This window comes from Pleurodeles waltl, chromosome 6, assembly GCF_031143425.1.
Source record: "Pleurodeles waltl isolate 20211129_DDA chromosome 6, aPleWal1.hap1.20221129, whole genome shotgun sequence".
Lineage (NCBI taxonomy): Eukaryota > Metazoa > Chordata > Amphibia > Caudata > Salamandridae > Pleurodeles > Pleurodeles waltl.
Window position 1 is genome coordinate 59054270 of NC_090445.1, and position 16393 is coordinate 59070662.

Sequence of the window (16393 nt, forward strand, 5' to 3'; positions counted from 1 at the left end):
GCTGCTAAAGTGTGACAGCAAACACCTAACTGTTAGAGGAAAGTACAGTAGTCAGTCAGTGCTTACCCCTTGTAGCTGCTGTGCTGCCCTAAAATGCCCATCCACCTCAGGGAAGGACACTGCCAAAATGTGGGCCTTTAGGGGGGTCAGGATCTGACTGGGCACCCCTCCCTTGTTGGGAGGACATCTGCAGCTGGGCCTCAGCGGTCTTCCGAACCCAGCATCTCAGGCCCTCCCACCGCTTTCTGCAATGGGTGCTCTGCCAGCTGTGGACCCCCAGGGTCCGCACTTGCTTAGCGAAGGCATGCCAAATCCTGTTTTTCGGATGGGCGTTGACCTGCGTGGATGACACAGAAAGGAGAAAGTAAAGTACACATGCGCCATTCCAATTGGAGTGGTCAGTACACATCAGACACAGCAGGTAAGCACACATACCCCTCATCTCTGCACATACACCTTCACAATATGCCATCTGCATGCACCTACACCCTCACAAGTTCACATGCCCGGTGCATAATCACACAGTACACCTATCACACATAGCTAGGTCATTGGACTCACCTGCTCCTCTGGCGCCCTATATAGCTGTCCATACAGGGGTAGAACCTCCTCCACTAGCCTTTCAAGCTCTTCCGGGTTGAAGGCAGGGGCCCTATCACCTGCAGGATGTGGCATGATGGCTCCCAGAGGCAGTACACAGACGTTCATGCCATGGAGGTCTTGCTGGCAACAGTGTCAGGAGTCAAGTCAGTGTCTCAGGTCATCCCAATGCTTTCTGCAATGAGTGCTCCGCCGGCTGTGGACCCCCGAGGACCGCACTTGCTTGGCGATGGCATGCCAAATCCTGTTCTTCGAATGGGCATTGACCTGCATAGATGTCACAGAAAGGAGAAAGTAATGTACACATGCGCCATTTCAATAGGAGTGGTCAGTACACATCAGACTCAGCAAGTAGGCACACATACCCATTGTCTCTTCACACACACCTTCACAATATGCCATCTGCATGCATCTACACCCTCACAAGTTCACATGCCCGGTGCAACATCACACAGTACACCTATCACATATAGCTAGGACATTGAACTCACCTCCTTCTGTGGAGACCTATATAGCTGTTCATAAAGGGGTAGGACCTCCTCCACTAGCCTTTCAAGCTCTTCCGGGTAGAAGGCAGGGGCCCTTTCACCTGCAGGATGTGGCATGATGGCTCCCAAAGGCAGTACACAGCATCTCACGTCATGGAGGTCTTGCTGGCAAGAGTGTCAGGAGTCAAGTGAGCAATAGTGTAGAAGATGGGGGTCACGGCCACCATGTACATGATCGTCACTGCCGGTGGACATCGCCATTGGCCCAGGTCCGCCAAAGGCAGCTATGTTTTCCAATGACAAGTTAGGTGGTGGTTGCGACTGCCTACCGCCATGGTGCCTTTTGCCGGCGGACTTAGGTCACTTCCACTTGTCCAGTACAGTAGGTCAGGCGCCTGCCATTTTGGGCACATTTAATAGATGAAAGTGTTTACTAATCTTTGTCATTCATTTACTCCCCTGAAAGTGCTGTATATCTGTATTTAGTGCCATCATGTTTGGGTCACATATTGTGCATATGTGAAGTAAAAGCTGTTTTGAGTGAGAAAATATGGTGATATGTATGTACAGCTACTCAGAAGTTCTTAGTCCACGTAAACATTTAGATTGATGTACAATTAGTGCAGAACAGCTAATAGTAGTAGTAGTATCATATGTACAATCTCATTGTCATAGTTGGCAATTGTTTGACTTTTCATCCTTGGCGTGGTCTCCCTTAACTTTTTGCCTCTGTTCCCCAGGTTGTTGATGTGTGCTGGACTCTGATTTTACTGTTTTTGTTACTCTGGGCACTTTACCACTGCTAACCAGTGCTAAAGTGCAAGTGCTCCTTTACCAAATTTGTATGTGATTGGTTTATCCATGATTGGCATATTTGATTTATTAGTAAGTCCCCAGTACAGTGCACTACAGGTGCTCAGGGACTGTAAATCAAATGCTACTAGTGGGCCTGCAGCACTGGTTGTGCCACCCACTTCAGTAGCTCTGTCATCATGTCTCAGACCTGTCACTACAGTGTCTGTGTGTGCACTTTTAATTGTAAATTCGACTTGGCAAGTGTACCCACTTGGAAGGCCTAAACCTTCCCTTTTCTTACATGTCAGACACCCCTAAGGTAGGCCCTAGGTAGCCCCAAGAGCAGGGTGCAGTGTATGGTAAAGGTAGGACATATAGTAATGTGTTTTATATGTCCTGACAGTGAAATATTGCTAAATTCGTTTTTCACAGTTGCAAGGCCTGCCCCTCTCATAGGTTAACATGGGGGCTACCTTTAAATCTGATTAAAGTGTGGATTCCCTTTGGGAGCGGATGGACATCTGGAGTTTGGGGTATCTGAGCTCACAATTTAAAAATACATATTTTAGTAAAGTTGATTTTAAGATTGTGTGTTTGAAAATGCCACTTTTAGAAAGTGAGCCTTTTCTTGCTTATACCATTTCTGTGACTCTGCCTGTTTGTGGATTCCCTGTCTGGGTCAGTTTGACAGTTGGGCTGGTTGCACCTCACACTAGACAGTGTCACAAAGGGAGCTGGGGTGTAGCCTGCATATCCTGATGAGCCATCTGTGCTAGGAGGGAGGGGAGGAGTGGTCACTCACACCTGAAAGAGCTTTGCCTGCCCTCACACGATGCAGTCTCCAACCCCCTGGTGAATGTCTGGGGCTTGGCTTGGCAAGGCAGGATTTCACATTCCAAAGAGACTTTACTTTGAAGTAGGCCTACTTCAAAGGAGAAATTGGGTATAAGAAGGGCACCCAAAACCACAGACTTTAGAAACACTTCTGGAACCAAGAGGAACCTCTGCCTGGAGAAGAGCTGAATAGCTGAGGAAGAAGAGCTGCCCTGCCTGTGACTGTGCTTTGTGGAGCTATCCTGCAGTTGCTGCTTCTGCTAGAGTAAGAGGGCAAAGACTGGACTTTGTGTGCCTTCCATCTTGAGAAGAAATCTCCAAGGGCTTAATCTAGAGCTTGCTTCCTGTTGTTTGAAGTCTCAGGGACAGCAAAGACTTCTCTCTGCCAGCACCTGGAGTCTCTGGAGAGACTCCTACTCTGCCCTGTTGTGCCCATCCAGTTCCTGGAACCCTGAAAGGAGAAGCTGGCAGCCTAAAGACAAGAAAATCCATACACAGAGTGCTGTGCGGGGAAAAGATTGATGTGAATCCGATCTGCGGCTGAGAAAAACGACGCGCCACCGGCTCCGCAGCTGAGAAACTACGCTCGCAGAAAACGTGACCGAAGAATCGACACACTGAGCAGGAGAAACGACGCGCATCATCGCTGACAGAGGCTGGGAGATCACAACCTGCGCTGCAGGATTTTCGGATCGTGTGGCTGGATTTTCGACTCACGTACTGCCGCGCAGAGTTATTTTTGACGCACACCCGCCCGTGCGGGGTTAATTTTGACGCGCACCAGGTACATTTTCACTCTAGCAGCGCTTGTGTGTTTAAAACTACTGAAAGACTCTTTTTGCATTTTTATTGATAACTTGACTTGTGTATGGTGGATTTTTGTCGTTTTGGTCTTGTTTTGTTTAGATAAATATTTCCTATTTTTCTAAACTGGTGTTGTGTCATTTTGTAGTGTTTTCATTAAGTTACTGTGTGTGTTGGTACAAATACTTTACAGCTAGCACTCTGAAGTTAAGCCTACTGCTCTGCCAAGCTGCCAAGGGGATAAGCAGGGGTTAGCTGAGGGTGATTCTCTTTTACCCTGTCTAGAGTGAGGGTCCTTGCTTGAACAGGGGGTGACCTGACTGTCAACTAAAGACACAATACAAGAAAAGGAGGGACCGGGAGAAGTTACTGGTCCAGTGTACACTCTCCCATCATTATATTTATTTGTCAACTAAAGACCCCATTTCTAAGAGCAATGTACACCAAGGAGGGTGAAATCGGATGCATATCTATGGGCTGTACTGTATATGCCAGATGTGCTAGGGACCTCTACAGATGCCAGGTGTGAGAAAATAATACTATTTTCACTTTTCGTCATAGTTATCCTGCCATGAGGAGAAGGAGACAATCACCAGTGTACCATCCACTAGTAGACCTGGACACCATGGAGGAAAGGCATGTCATCCAGATATGTCATCTTAATCGACATACCATCATGTATCTTTGTACACAGTTAGAGTCAGATCTGATGCCTGCAATTTGCAATCCTTATGGCATTACTCCTATCTTTTAAGTCTTGTCAGTGGTACCCCTCCTGACCACAGGCTCCTTTCAGAATACAGTAGCTTTAACAGCAGGGATGTCTCAGCCCATGTTCAGTCTGGTTTTGAAGGATGTACTGTGTGCATTGTTAAGACACCTGGACAGCTACATTAGGTTTCCCCAACAAGCAGATTAGGCCTATTTGAAGACAGACTTTTATGAGGTGGGACACATTCCTCATGTGGTAGGAGCCATTGAAGGAACCCATGTAGACTTGGTCCCTCCCAGTGCCAATGAGTAAGTGTATAGGAACAGGAAAAACTACCAATCTATCAATGTTCAGGTGGTATGTCTGACAGACCACTACATCTCACAAGTCACACCCAAGTATCCAGGATCTGTGCATGATTCCTACGTCATGCGGAACAGCATTGTCCCACAGCTAATGACACAAATCTACATAGAGAGGATCTGCCTGGTAAGTAAGTTTCCATTGTAGTGTGTGTTTGTGCTTTATATCTCCTGGCATCACAGTACAGCAATTCCCACATACATGTTTGTGGTATTCAATCATTGTGTCCACAGGTGACTCAGGCTACCCAACCATCCTTGGCTGTTGACACCAGTGAGGTACCCAACCATGCCAGGGGAACTCTGTTACAATGAGGCCCACAGGAGGACAAGGCATGTAATATAGCAAACATTTGGGCTCCTGAAGGCAAGATTTAGGTGCCTGGACCCACCTAGAGGAGCCCTCCTCTACTCGCCCCACAAGGTATGCCAAATAATCGTGGCCTGATGCATGCTCCACAATCTAGCCCTGAAATGACATATACCATTCATAGCAGGTGAGGGGGAGGTAGCTGGACCTGTGGCTGGAAATGCTGAAATGGCAAGTAATGAAGAGCCAGAGCAAGAAGGAACAGGTCCCTCTAGGGCAGATCTCATCAATTAGTACTTCAACTGACATACAGGCATGTGAAGTGGGCTTATTGTTGTGATAGATATGTACAACTAGAAGTAGATGGCTGTCATTACACCTCCTTTCTTGCTTCATCAGTGGGAGTGTAATGAGCTCCAATGCCTATGTGTGAGTTGTGGATGCAGACTGATAGAATGGAATGTGTACAGGACAGATTGTTCTACTTGTTCATGTATTGTTACAACAGATGCTAACATACACTTCTGGTAAAGACTTCTCAGATTTGAGGTATGTTTTGTTCAATCTCCTATCATCTTTTCCTTCCACTTCTTGATTTAGCTAGATCCTGCTTGGCTCTGCAACCTAGGCTTGAGGTATTCTGTGTCAGTAGTCAATGGTCATTGCTATAGACATGAGAGGTGTACCTAACAGAAACCTCGTAACATGAGATTTTCCCCCAGTGTGGTGATGATTTGGCCCATCCTGCCTTAGGAAATATGGTAAGCTCCCAAGACTTGGGAGATGGTTTCCTAGTAAGTTGTGTCTCTTTGAGGCCCCATCCTCTGGCCCACAGCATCCCTCCCACGACCCTAGCACAGTGTGCCCACTCCCAGTGGTTGCAGCTCCATCATTGTCAGGTGTGGCAAGGTTCGACTAAGGTACCTGTGCTATGGGGTACACAATAGATTGAACTGTCCTTGGGACACAGGTTTGGGGGCGAATGATTGCCTGTGAAGTTGATGCAAAAGTGTTGGAAGGTGTTGATGTGGGCAGGGTAAAGCTGAGAGTCACTGGCTGACCAGGTGTCCCAGATGGGCCAGGTTGTTCTTCAGTGTCCACACATCCAAGGGTGTTGTTCTCACTAGGGCCTTCATTGTGAGGGGGACTGACAGTCTCAAGTATCCTCTCCATTGTGGCAATGGCAAGGTTACCTGTGGAGGGAGTGAGACATGGAGTTCAGTTTAGGAATTGTGTTTAGTTGCTTTTGAGTGAGATGCAGACAGTGGCTTAACATGAATCCCTGAATCCCTGCAAGTCTGTCACTCATCTCCATTAGTCCATGTTGGGAGCGGTCGTACTAATTGTGTACAAATTTTAGTGCACCTCTAGTGCACTGTACTAGGGACTTACCAGTAAATCAAATATGCTTTAATCATATTTAAAGGCAGCCCCCGTGTTATCCTATGAGAGAGATAGGCCTTGGAGCAGTAAAAACCGAATTTGGCAGCATTTCACTGTCAGGACATATAAAACACACTGGTATATGTCCTACCTTAACCATACACTGCACCCTGCCCATGGGGCTACCTAGGTGTCTTACATGCAAGAAAAGGGAAGGTTTCGGCCTGGCAAGTGGGTACACTTGCCAAGTGGATTTGGCAGTTTAAAACTGCACACACCGACACTACAGTGGCAGGTCTGAGACATGATTACATGGCTACTCATGTGGGTGACACAACCAGTGCTGCAGGCCCACTAGTAGCATTTGATTTACAGGCCCTGGGCACCTCTAGTGCACTGTACTAGGGACTTACCAGTAAATTAAAAATGGCAATCATGGAAAGCCAATCAACAATCCTATTTATACAGAGAGCATATGCACTTTAGCACTGGTTAGCAGTGGTATAGTGCTCAGAGTTCAAAAGCCAACAAAAACAGGTCAGAAAAAATAGGAGGCAGGAGGGAAAAAGATTGGAGATGACCCTGCATAAGGAAAAAAAGTCCAACAGTGCCTATAGTGTATAAGTGTGAAATCTTCTCTTTTATCCTTCTCGGAGTATGTATATGGCCTTCTGGATGCAAAGGATTGTGGGTTGTGTAGGAGTTTGTTATATAGTGCAGTGAGTAGGTGTGTTGAGTGTGTATATGTGTGTCAGGTGTATTTAATCTATCCAATGTGGTATGCTGTTCTGACTGCAATGAGTTGGGACGGCCACGGTTCTCACCGCCAATGGTTTTCCGCCATGGACGAACCGCTGTGGTGATTTGCGGCTCATAATCTGATGGGTGGAGTTTTGTCGGGCTGGCAGTGCTAGTGGTGGGACCGCCCCTTTTCTGTCCTCCAGTGTCCTGGCGGTTTCGGAGTTTTGGCTGTTTTTTGGAAGTCTTTACAGTGTGAATCATAATATGGCGGGCAGATTACTGCCAATATGGTTTTTGGTGGCCGCCACCTCAGCGTTCTTCCTAAAAGACTACCAAACCCGTAATGAGGCCCTATGTCTGATGGTGATTATGTAACATAGCTTAGCAGGGACACCGGAAATGTTTGTTATACACATAAAAAAGTAAGTGCCCTTCTTGTCTTAGGCTAGATCACCTGTAAGCAGTAATTGCTTTGGTGTTCTGCTTGGAATAGCCCATTATGCTGGAATTCTTCAAGACATATAGAATGATGTTGGTAGTGAAATAGCCCTGTCTACAGTAATGAAACAGGATCAAAGGCATCAATCTTTTTTGTATTGTGTTGGCTTTTGGTGGCCCTATGTAGAATCAGTACTGTGAGAAGGACAGCCATTTTGTTTGTTTTCCAAGTACCATTGCTTTATTGTGGGTGTGTTATTATTTATGTCACATTTAACTCTTTTCTTATTTGAATCTTTCATATTATTATGAAAAGTATGTTTCAATGTTTCAAGGTAAGACAAATAAATCTTTATTCAGCTAAAATAGCTGTAAAATAACAAGATTCAACAAATAAATACATGCATCTCATCGTCTTACTATATTCACCATGAAATCAATAAATACAGAAATATTGTAAACAACAATTACAACACTTTGGGCCTCATTACTTGTGTGGCTGTCTTCAGACCGTCACACTTCCTGTGGCGGTCAGGTCCGCTGCTGTTGCAGCGGTCTGACCAACACATTAAAATCCTGGCCTGGCGGTCAGACCACAAAGGAACCATCAGCACCGCCAGGATCCATAATCCCAGCAACCTGGTGGTGGCAGACATCATAATCCACCAGAGCAGCGCTGCCCTGCAGATTACGACCTTGTTGTCCAACAGCCTTTTCATGATGGCAACACTGCCATGAAAAGGCAGATGGAGAACAGGTGCAGGGGGCCATGGGGGTGGCCCTGCACCACCCATGCACTTGGCATGGCAGTGCAGTGGTCCCCCTGCCCAGCACCGCTGCAATGTTCACTGTTTGCTTTGCTCGTTTACAAGCCAAAGCCAATGCTGTAGCTTCTTTCCTACTAGGCTGACGGGTGGAAACTGAGGTTGCCGCCCACCTTCCTAGCAGGAAACTGTTAATAACTCCAGTGGGGAGGTTGCCACAAAGGCAGCGACCACCCTGTTGAGAGTTTGGCTTTCTCGTCTGCCAAACTCTTAATTAGGCCCTTTGTCTAAAACAAGCTACAATATAGTAAATAAAAATTATTAAAGTAAAAAATGTAATCAGTATCTACATGAAACTGTAATAAATTCAGCATTGTAGAGAAAGCGAACTTATAAGTTCTAATATACGCCTGTCGTAGGATTGTCTCAAAAAAATGTATACAATACCGGAGTGTACGAAAGAAAGTGCCTTGCAAGGGAAAAGCAACAATAAAGTGCACTGTACTCAGCTTTAGATGAGTTAAATAAAAACATTGTATAGAATTTATTATAAACAACAGGTAAAGTTTCATCCCTGAGGACATACAAATAACAGAATACCTGATAATATTGCACATAGTGGCTGCCCTGGCCCTCCTTTGTTCCGTACACAAATTCTTGAGAAAGCTACCAGAATTTTGCTTACCACAAAACATTTGAAACATATGTTTCAATGTTTAATTTTATGAATACACATCAGTTAGGTTGAGTTTGCACACAGACACAATGTTTTTACACAGCCCCTTTGTAGGGGGTATAGGTTGTAGGACTTGTAATGTTCCAAATGCACATCCCTTTGTTCTATTCAGCTCTGCCTGTCAAATTCTCATTATGTTGGGATGTTTTCAAACGCATCATTCTTAGAATTATACTCATGATTTTTGTGAATATCTTGAATTCAGAAAATTGCACTCAAATAAACGTCTCATAATATTCAAGTGTGCAATAACCTGTGAAACGTGACCTTTGAAATTTGGTGCAATGGAGTATAAAATCTGCACGAGTAACATATTTGTTGTCCTTATTTCAGACACTCTCCAGAAGGAAAAAGGTATGCTAAATTGCATTGCAAGAAGGGTGAGAGCAACCATAAATCTAGTCAAGTTAGAGGGCTACTGTTAATTATAGTGTCTGATGAGTGTTACTGCCTGTCTTGAAGGAGTTGCTTATGTTCATGTTGTGTACTATATTTTGCGCTATAGAGGGGCTGTTAGATAGACCATGTCTCCATCATACAACAACAGAATTCCCCAATCCAGTGAGCAAGGCAATGCTCACTGTGCATAGCAACACAAAACACAGAGACCCATACCAAGGGAGTTCACTCAAATTACATTCTTCGACTCAGGCTTCAAACTCTTTAGAAATATGAATTTTGAACTGTAAAACCTATCATTGGCTGTAAGAGTAGACAGTTCAAAATAAAGATTTCGGAAATGATTGTATAATGCGTAAAATAGGTGTGAGGTTTAAAAACTGTGAACATATTCTTTGTTACATATTTTTAAAACCTTTTTATATTCTGCATTGAATTTATTACTATTTTACAGATCCCCAAACCATTATAGTACAAGGCAGCTTTATGTCCGATACTTCAAAATACCACGCCAAGCATTGAGGGATTTTAGAAAAAGAAAATGAATATTATAGGTCAGTTTGAAACATGTAAACTACCTATGACTATGGGCCTGATTTAGAACTTGGCAGACTTGTTACTCCGTCACAACGGTGACAGATATCCCATCCACCTTAATCTAAATCCCATAGGATAAATCAGGATTTACATTTCAGGGGATGGGATATCCGTCAACATTGTGACAGAGTAACCTGTTGATCGAGTTCTAAATCAGGCCCTATATGAGCAGAAAAATCTTGTAAATATCACATTTGTGAAGTTTTTTTGGGGGGAGCGGGGGAGTAACAAAACTAATTAGAAAATCCTCCTAGAGAGCTAATACTATCCTTTGGGGGATGTCCTTCATCTGTCTAGTATCACTGGTAGGCAAAGTAGATATAAATTGTACATCCTCAAAACAAGATTACATTATTCTTAACTCTAAATTTTCTCTGATAGGTGATTTATTTAAAGCAAGAGATACGTTTATAAATTGAGCAATAATAGATGGATCTTCAATAGGAAGAAACATTTTATTGATCTCATAATAATTTGTTTTTGTGTTCATAGACAATCTCCAGAAAGAAAAAGGTGAGTGTTATGGTCTTTCTTTTATTATAGAGACATTGGATGATTTATGATCTCTTCAAGTGATATTTTGCTATCACTGTCAACAGTAGATCATCTAACCCAGTTCAACCTTGGAAACAGTTGTTGTGGAATCATAATCAGGAACCTTAATAGCTTTTAGCCTAAAGCTCTCAAATGGTAAATCCCTTCTATTCCTAGATGCTCTGACTCTGGAATATTGCAGAGAAAGACATTATCAGTTTCCAAAACAACTACTGAAATTAAGGACTGGGTTACAAGAGCTAGAGGAATACAATATAAATGTATTCTTCTTTTGATTAATATCATGCTAAGAGCCAAGGGTTACTATAACGCATTGCTTTTGTCTCCCGTCTTTACATCATTGAGATGTATTGACCTCACTATATGTGCTCTACTGTTGTCAGCTAATTGATTAAAGAGGATCTGAACTCTGTCTATTGTAGGGCTGCTTTGCCTATATATCTAAAAACAAACATTGCCCTACCCTTGTAAACTTGACAGACAAATCATGCTTGTTGTGTAAGACCGTCATCCTGGTAGCATACAGGTAGCATACAGGAAAAGAAAGAGAGTTGTAATGTACAGTTGGGCAGATAAAGGTAACTGTTATAAATAGGCAAGTAATCCATCTTTCAAAACTCCTTGATTTAGAGTGGTCTCCCCAGGCTGGAAACCTGGGCCTGGTGGCCTCCCTATCACTGGGCTACCAGGTCATAGTAATGGATGCCACACCACATTTAGAGAGTAGCTGCTGTCACCAAATTTAACTTCTCGGAAAAGTCTGATGAGGCATCACAGTACACAGTGTCTAAATCTATTAATGGTTCAGGACAAAACTCCCAGTGCCTCATGGTCAGTGATTTTCGTTACAAACGAACAGTTTAGGACATGCTCATTTAAATGCCAAAATCTTTCACGACCAGTCTCAACAAAAACCGTTTCTCTCAGTAGAGTTCTCTATCTTCAGTTTAACAATCACTCTGGAGCTGCATTGAAGGATGAGGTTGGGTATTTCTCATTAGGAACAGTGGTTCCCCACAAAAGGGGCCTAGGCCATAGCATCTGCTGGGTTATTCCGCCTGTATGCTAGATATCAACCCAATAAATCAACAGAAGCAGAGAAGGTGCAACAAGTATTTACTTTTTCAGATATCCAAACAGACAGCATAATAACCAACAATGGATATAGATGGCCATGGTAGAGCAGCCAGCGGCACTCACAGTCATTAAAATGTACACAAGGATGGTTTTGCATTGTTTCATGTGTTTATTTTGTATGGAGTCAGGGGGCTTCTAGTTCAAAGTGACAATGTGGCAGCAATGCCAAAATCTATGGACTCTGTGAAGCACAACTTCAGCTATAGTCTGTGAACATGAGCAGTGTGAGATCTCAATATGAGAAAAGAATAGATCAATTCCACCCTCTCCTAAGATATAACCATTGCTTTTCTCTGGCTAACAACAGCCCAAGAGGTAAAGAGGTAAAGATTGCCGTTCCACCATCCCTCTCCAACTTTAAAAACATGTTTTATTTGCCTAAAGTCAGCCTGTAGTGATATCTGGGTATGTCCATCAGGAGCTGGATAGTGGCTTATAGCTGTTGGAGAATGTGTCAGGAACATTGTGACAATTCCCTTTCAGATTCTTTTATTTCCACAATTTTGTCCTTTCAGACTATAAAAGTTTTTTTTTAAAAACTTTTTTTAGTCTTTGTTATATCCTTCATAGAAAGAGTGATGTTTTAGATATACACCATATGCACCTGCTGCCGAGGATTGTATCTGAAAGTTGAAAATATAATATCACCACGATGATAGAGTTAGTACATTTGCAAAAATGACTATTTGTCTAATGAATATCCTGTCGATATTTTCAAAATTGAAACAAGGTCAAGATATAATCAGCAAAGGTATCAGACTTTAGTTAAATATGAACTTCACTCCAGGGATATTGAGGTAGAGGTCACAGGTTGATGGCAGAAACCTCTGTCAGAGGCAATAGCAGTGAAAAGCTGGTCTCTGTTTTATGATCTAGCTTCTACTTGCAAGCCTGCTGGGAGCCCCTTCTGACAACTTATCATTTTAAACACCATGATCGATCTCAGAATATCTGAATCATTGGCTAGTTATTGGTTACACACTCAAACAATAATGATTACAGGTCACGAGAAATCTCTGTTGTAATGTTTGGTACATTTCGGTATCCCCTGTTTTATTTCCTTCTTTGGCGCTTTATTTATAAAAGGGTATACAATGTATTCCCCTTCTCTGCTTTCTGAGTTTTGAATTTCATGTTTGTTTAACCTGTTTGATAATAATGACACAACCTCATGCAATAGTCATACATTGCAAGACATGAAACATCTGCTTACCAGTGGCATCCCTAACAGGGGGCTTACAGTACCATTTGTTGTAAATGCACATGCTTCATTTGCTTTTTAAATGTTTTACTCATGGAAAGAGTTGATGCTGGAAATGCCACCTGTAGGTTACTGGGCTATTTGTCAAGGGCTAGCTACAGTTTGTATGGTTTTATTTTTTTAAACATTCTGGGGGTGATTCTGACCCTGGCGGTACAAGACCGCCGGGTCCAGGGTCGGCGGGAGCACCGCCAACAGGCTGGCGGTGCCCCGCAGGGCATTCTGACCGCGGTGGTTTGGCCGCGGTCAGAAGAGGAAGGGGGTGTCGTGGGGCCCCCGTAAGAGGGCCCCACAAAGAATTTCAGTGTCTGCTCAGCAGACACTGAAATTCGCGACGGGTGCAACTGCACCCGTCGCACCTTCCCACTCCGCCGGCTCCATTCGGAGCCGGCGTCCTCGTGGGAAGGGTGTTTCCCACTGGGCTGGCGGGCGGCCTTTTGGCGGTCGCCCGCCAGCCCAGTGGGAAACCCAGAATCACCGCAGCGGTCTAATGACCGCGGTGCGGTATTCTGGAGGGGGGAACTCTGGCGGGCGGCCTCCGCCGCCCGTCAGGGTTAGAATCACCCCCTCTGTTTTTTTACCCTTCCTCAATAGTGAAATCCAAAGTCATCTGTATATCTTAACTAACATTTTTTTTTTTTACAAATGTGCATATAGGGGGTCATTACAACATTGGCAGTAAAAGGCGCCTACCGCCGTGCAGAAGACCGCCAATACACCGCGGCGGGAGCCCACCACAGCTATTATGACACACATCACGGAATCCGCCGAAATTCAGACACCCACACAATACCGCCACACCAAAGGTCAGCGATAAACATGCGGAAACAAATCCTCCACATCCACGCCAACAGAAACACGCCCATGCCATTACGACCCACGAATCCACACAGCGGTCTTTCAACAGCGGTATTCCATTGGCTGTACACACCGCTGCGCTCAAAATACACACACAGCTCCAAAACACCGCCACATTGGACAAATCCAAATACACACACCTGATACACATACAAACACCACTCCCACACATCCAACACAATATAAAACACACACCCACATCACCCACAAACCCCTACGACCAGAAATTAGAGAGAAGGCCATAGAGAGACAGCACAGAATAGAGAACCCCATCACACAGAGGCACACTACACCATCACCCACACGACATCCACGCACAAAACACCACGTACCACTACACTCACCACACTCATCACCACATACACCACCCCACACCTCACACACACCACCCCATGTCACGCCAAAGACACCCCCGCTTCTCCGAGGAGGAGCTCAGGGTCATGGTGGAGGAAATCCTACGGGTAGAGCCACAGCTATTTGGCTCACAGGTACAGCACACAACCATAGCCAGGAAGATGGAGCTATGGCAAAGAATAGTGGACAGGGTCAACGCTGTGGACAGCACCCAACAAATAGGGAGGACATCAGGAAGAGGTGGAACGACCTACGGGGGAAGGTGCATTCCACGGTATCCAGGCACAACATCGCGGTACAGCGGACTGGCGGCGGACCCCCACCTCCTCCCCCACAACTAACAACATGGGAGGAGCAAGTCTTGTCCATCTTGCATCCTGAGGGCCTCGGAGGAGTCGTTGGAGGAACGGACACTGGTAAGTCAAATCTTCACTACCATATCCCCCACCCTACCTGCATGCTATCACACACCCCCACCCTCACACCCTCCCCTATCACCCTAACTCCTCACTAATGTACCCATAACTCCAACCACCCATCCCAACCCCAAGACCTGCATGACACAACTAAGCATGGATACCCATCACTAAAGCATGCCCACTGAACATACCCAGAACAACCCCCAACCATCAGCACACAAGCCCCCACACAGGAATGCCTGCACTGGTGTACACGCACACCCAACCATTGCACACCATGAAACACACACATGCAATAATCATGTACTTATACCCCCGTAGGAACCCGCAGGAACCCGAAGGAACGTCACCACACCAGAGGGTCCAGACAACACCACTCCACCCCCAGAAGAGGCCCACAGTGACGAGAGCAGCTCTGCCCTACTGGATCTTGATGACCAGCCTGGACCATTGTGGGCATAAGGACAGTCGGTTCCCCTTGCCCAGCCACAGCCCAACACCGAGCTGCCACCCTCTGATAACACCAGCACAGCACCCACCCAGCAGGCCCATACCTCCGTCCCCAGGACAGGTCAATCAGCGGTGTGTCCACCACTACAGGGCACCCAGGGTAACCCACCACCCCAACAACGACAGGGACCAGGGGGCAGTGGTAGTGGGCACACGGTCCAGGGGACGGAGGCACAGGAACATAGGGGAACTGGGAGGGCTGCTGTGCGACAGAGGGAGGACAGGCCAAGGGAACCAACTCTCAACGAGGCCCTCTCCTCCATCATGGGAGCATACCACCACTCCCAGGAGACGATGGCAACGGTCCTGGACAAGTTGCAGGAGACCCTGCGTCTGCAGGAGGAGCAGTATTTGGGGTTCAGGGAGGAGCTCAGGACCATCGGCTCCGCCCTGGGCACCATCGTAGGGGTGCTGACGGACATTCAAAAGACCTTGATGGACACCGTGGCACTCCAAGGGGCCCCTGACACTAGCCAGGACGATGAAATGCCCACCACCTCCGCGGCGCTAGTGGACAGGACACCCCGCCACAGGACCACCACACCAGCACCCCACCCCCTGCAGACGGACAACCACCACGAAAGCGGGCCCTGAGATCCAGGAACAGGACAGAGCAAAATGCCAAGACCCCCGCCAGGAAATAAGACTACCCTGATTGTCCCCCCACTGTCCCACTTTGTTACCCTGTCCAGATTGGAACTGCCCCTGCTCCACTTCCAATGGCCAGATGTGCAATGTACCTGTGAGACTAATAGACTGGACTCCGCCATGGACATTCTTCCACCATAACCCATCCCCATTTCACAACCCCCCCTTCATTTTTTAGCACTTAAATAAACACCCTTGAAACACTAATAAAACTGGAGTCAGTCTATGATTTTGAACTTTGTATTGTCAATTACAGTGTCAAAAAGGGTTACCCATTGGAATGCTAACATACCAATGTCACACATCACAAGCCCTTCAAGGGTGCAAGCTGTTGACACGTAGGTTACCACATTTGTGAAACTGAAATGGAATGGGACAACTCAGTTAACAAATAGTGAGTGAAATGTAGGTACAGGATAGAGGTAGACGTGTGAAAGTTAATGTCATGTTAAACCTGAAAATGTACTCACCTGTGTCTCACTGGAAATATTGCTGTATGACTGACTCCCTGTTGTCGTTTTCTTCTTCCTCAGCTTCATCCTCATCACTGTTCACAGGCTCCACAGGCTCCATCGCTGCTACAACACCGTCATCTGGATCATCCTCCTGCAGAAAAGGCACCTGGCTTCGCAATGCCAAATTATGGAGCATGGAGCAGGCCTTCTTCGGTGAGTAGAATAGGGACCCA

The 16393-nt window shown here is 45.6% G+C and overlaps 1 protein-coding gene across 1 annotated transcript in view; it reads left to right on the forward strand.

Annotated features, from left to right (window-relative positions):
* The window catches only part of LOC138299193 (butyrophilin subfamily 3 member A1-like), a 798776-nt gene that overhangs the window by 542202 nt on the left and 240181 nt on the right, over window positions 1-16393 (forward strand). The window contains exons 24-25 of the mRNA XM_069237291.1: window positions 9301-9321; window positions 10456-10476. Of these exons, the coding sequence (XP_069093392.1) occupies window positions 9301-9321; window positions 10456-10476 (42 nt within the window). The remainder of the gene's footprint in view (window positions 1-9300; window positions 9322-10455; window positions 10477-16393) is intronic.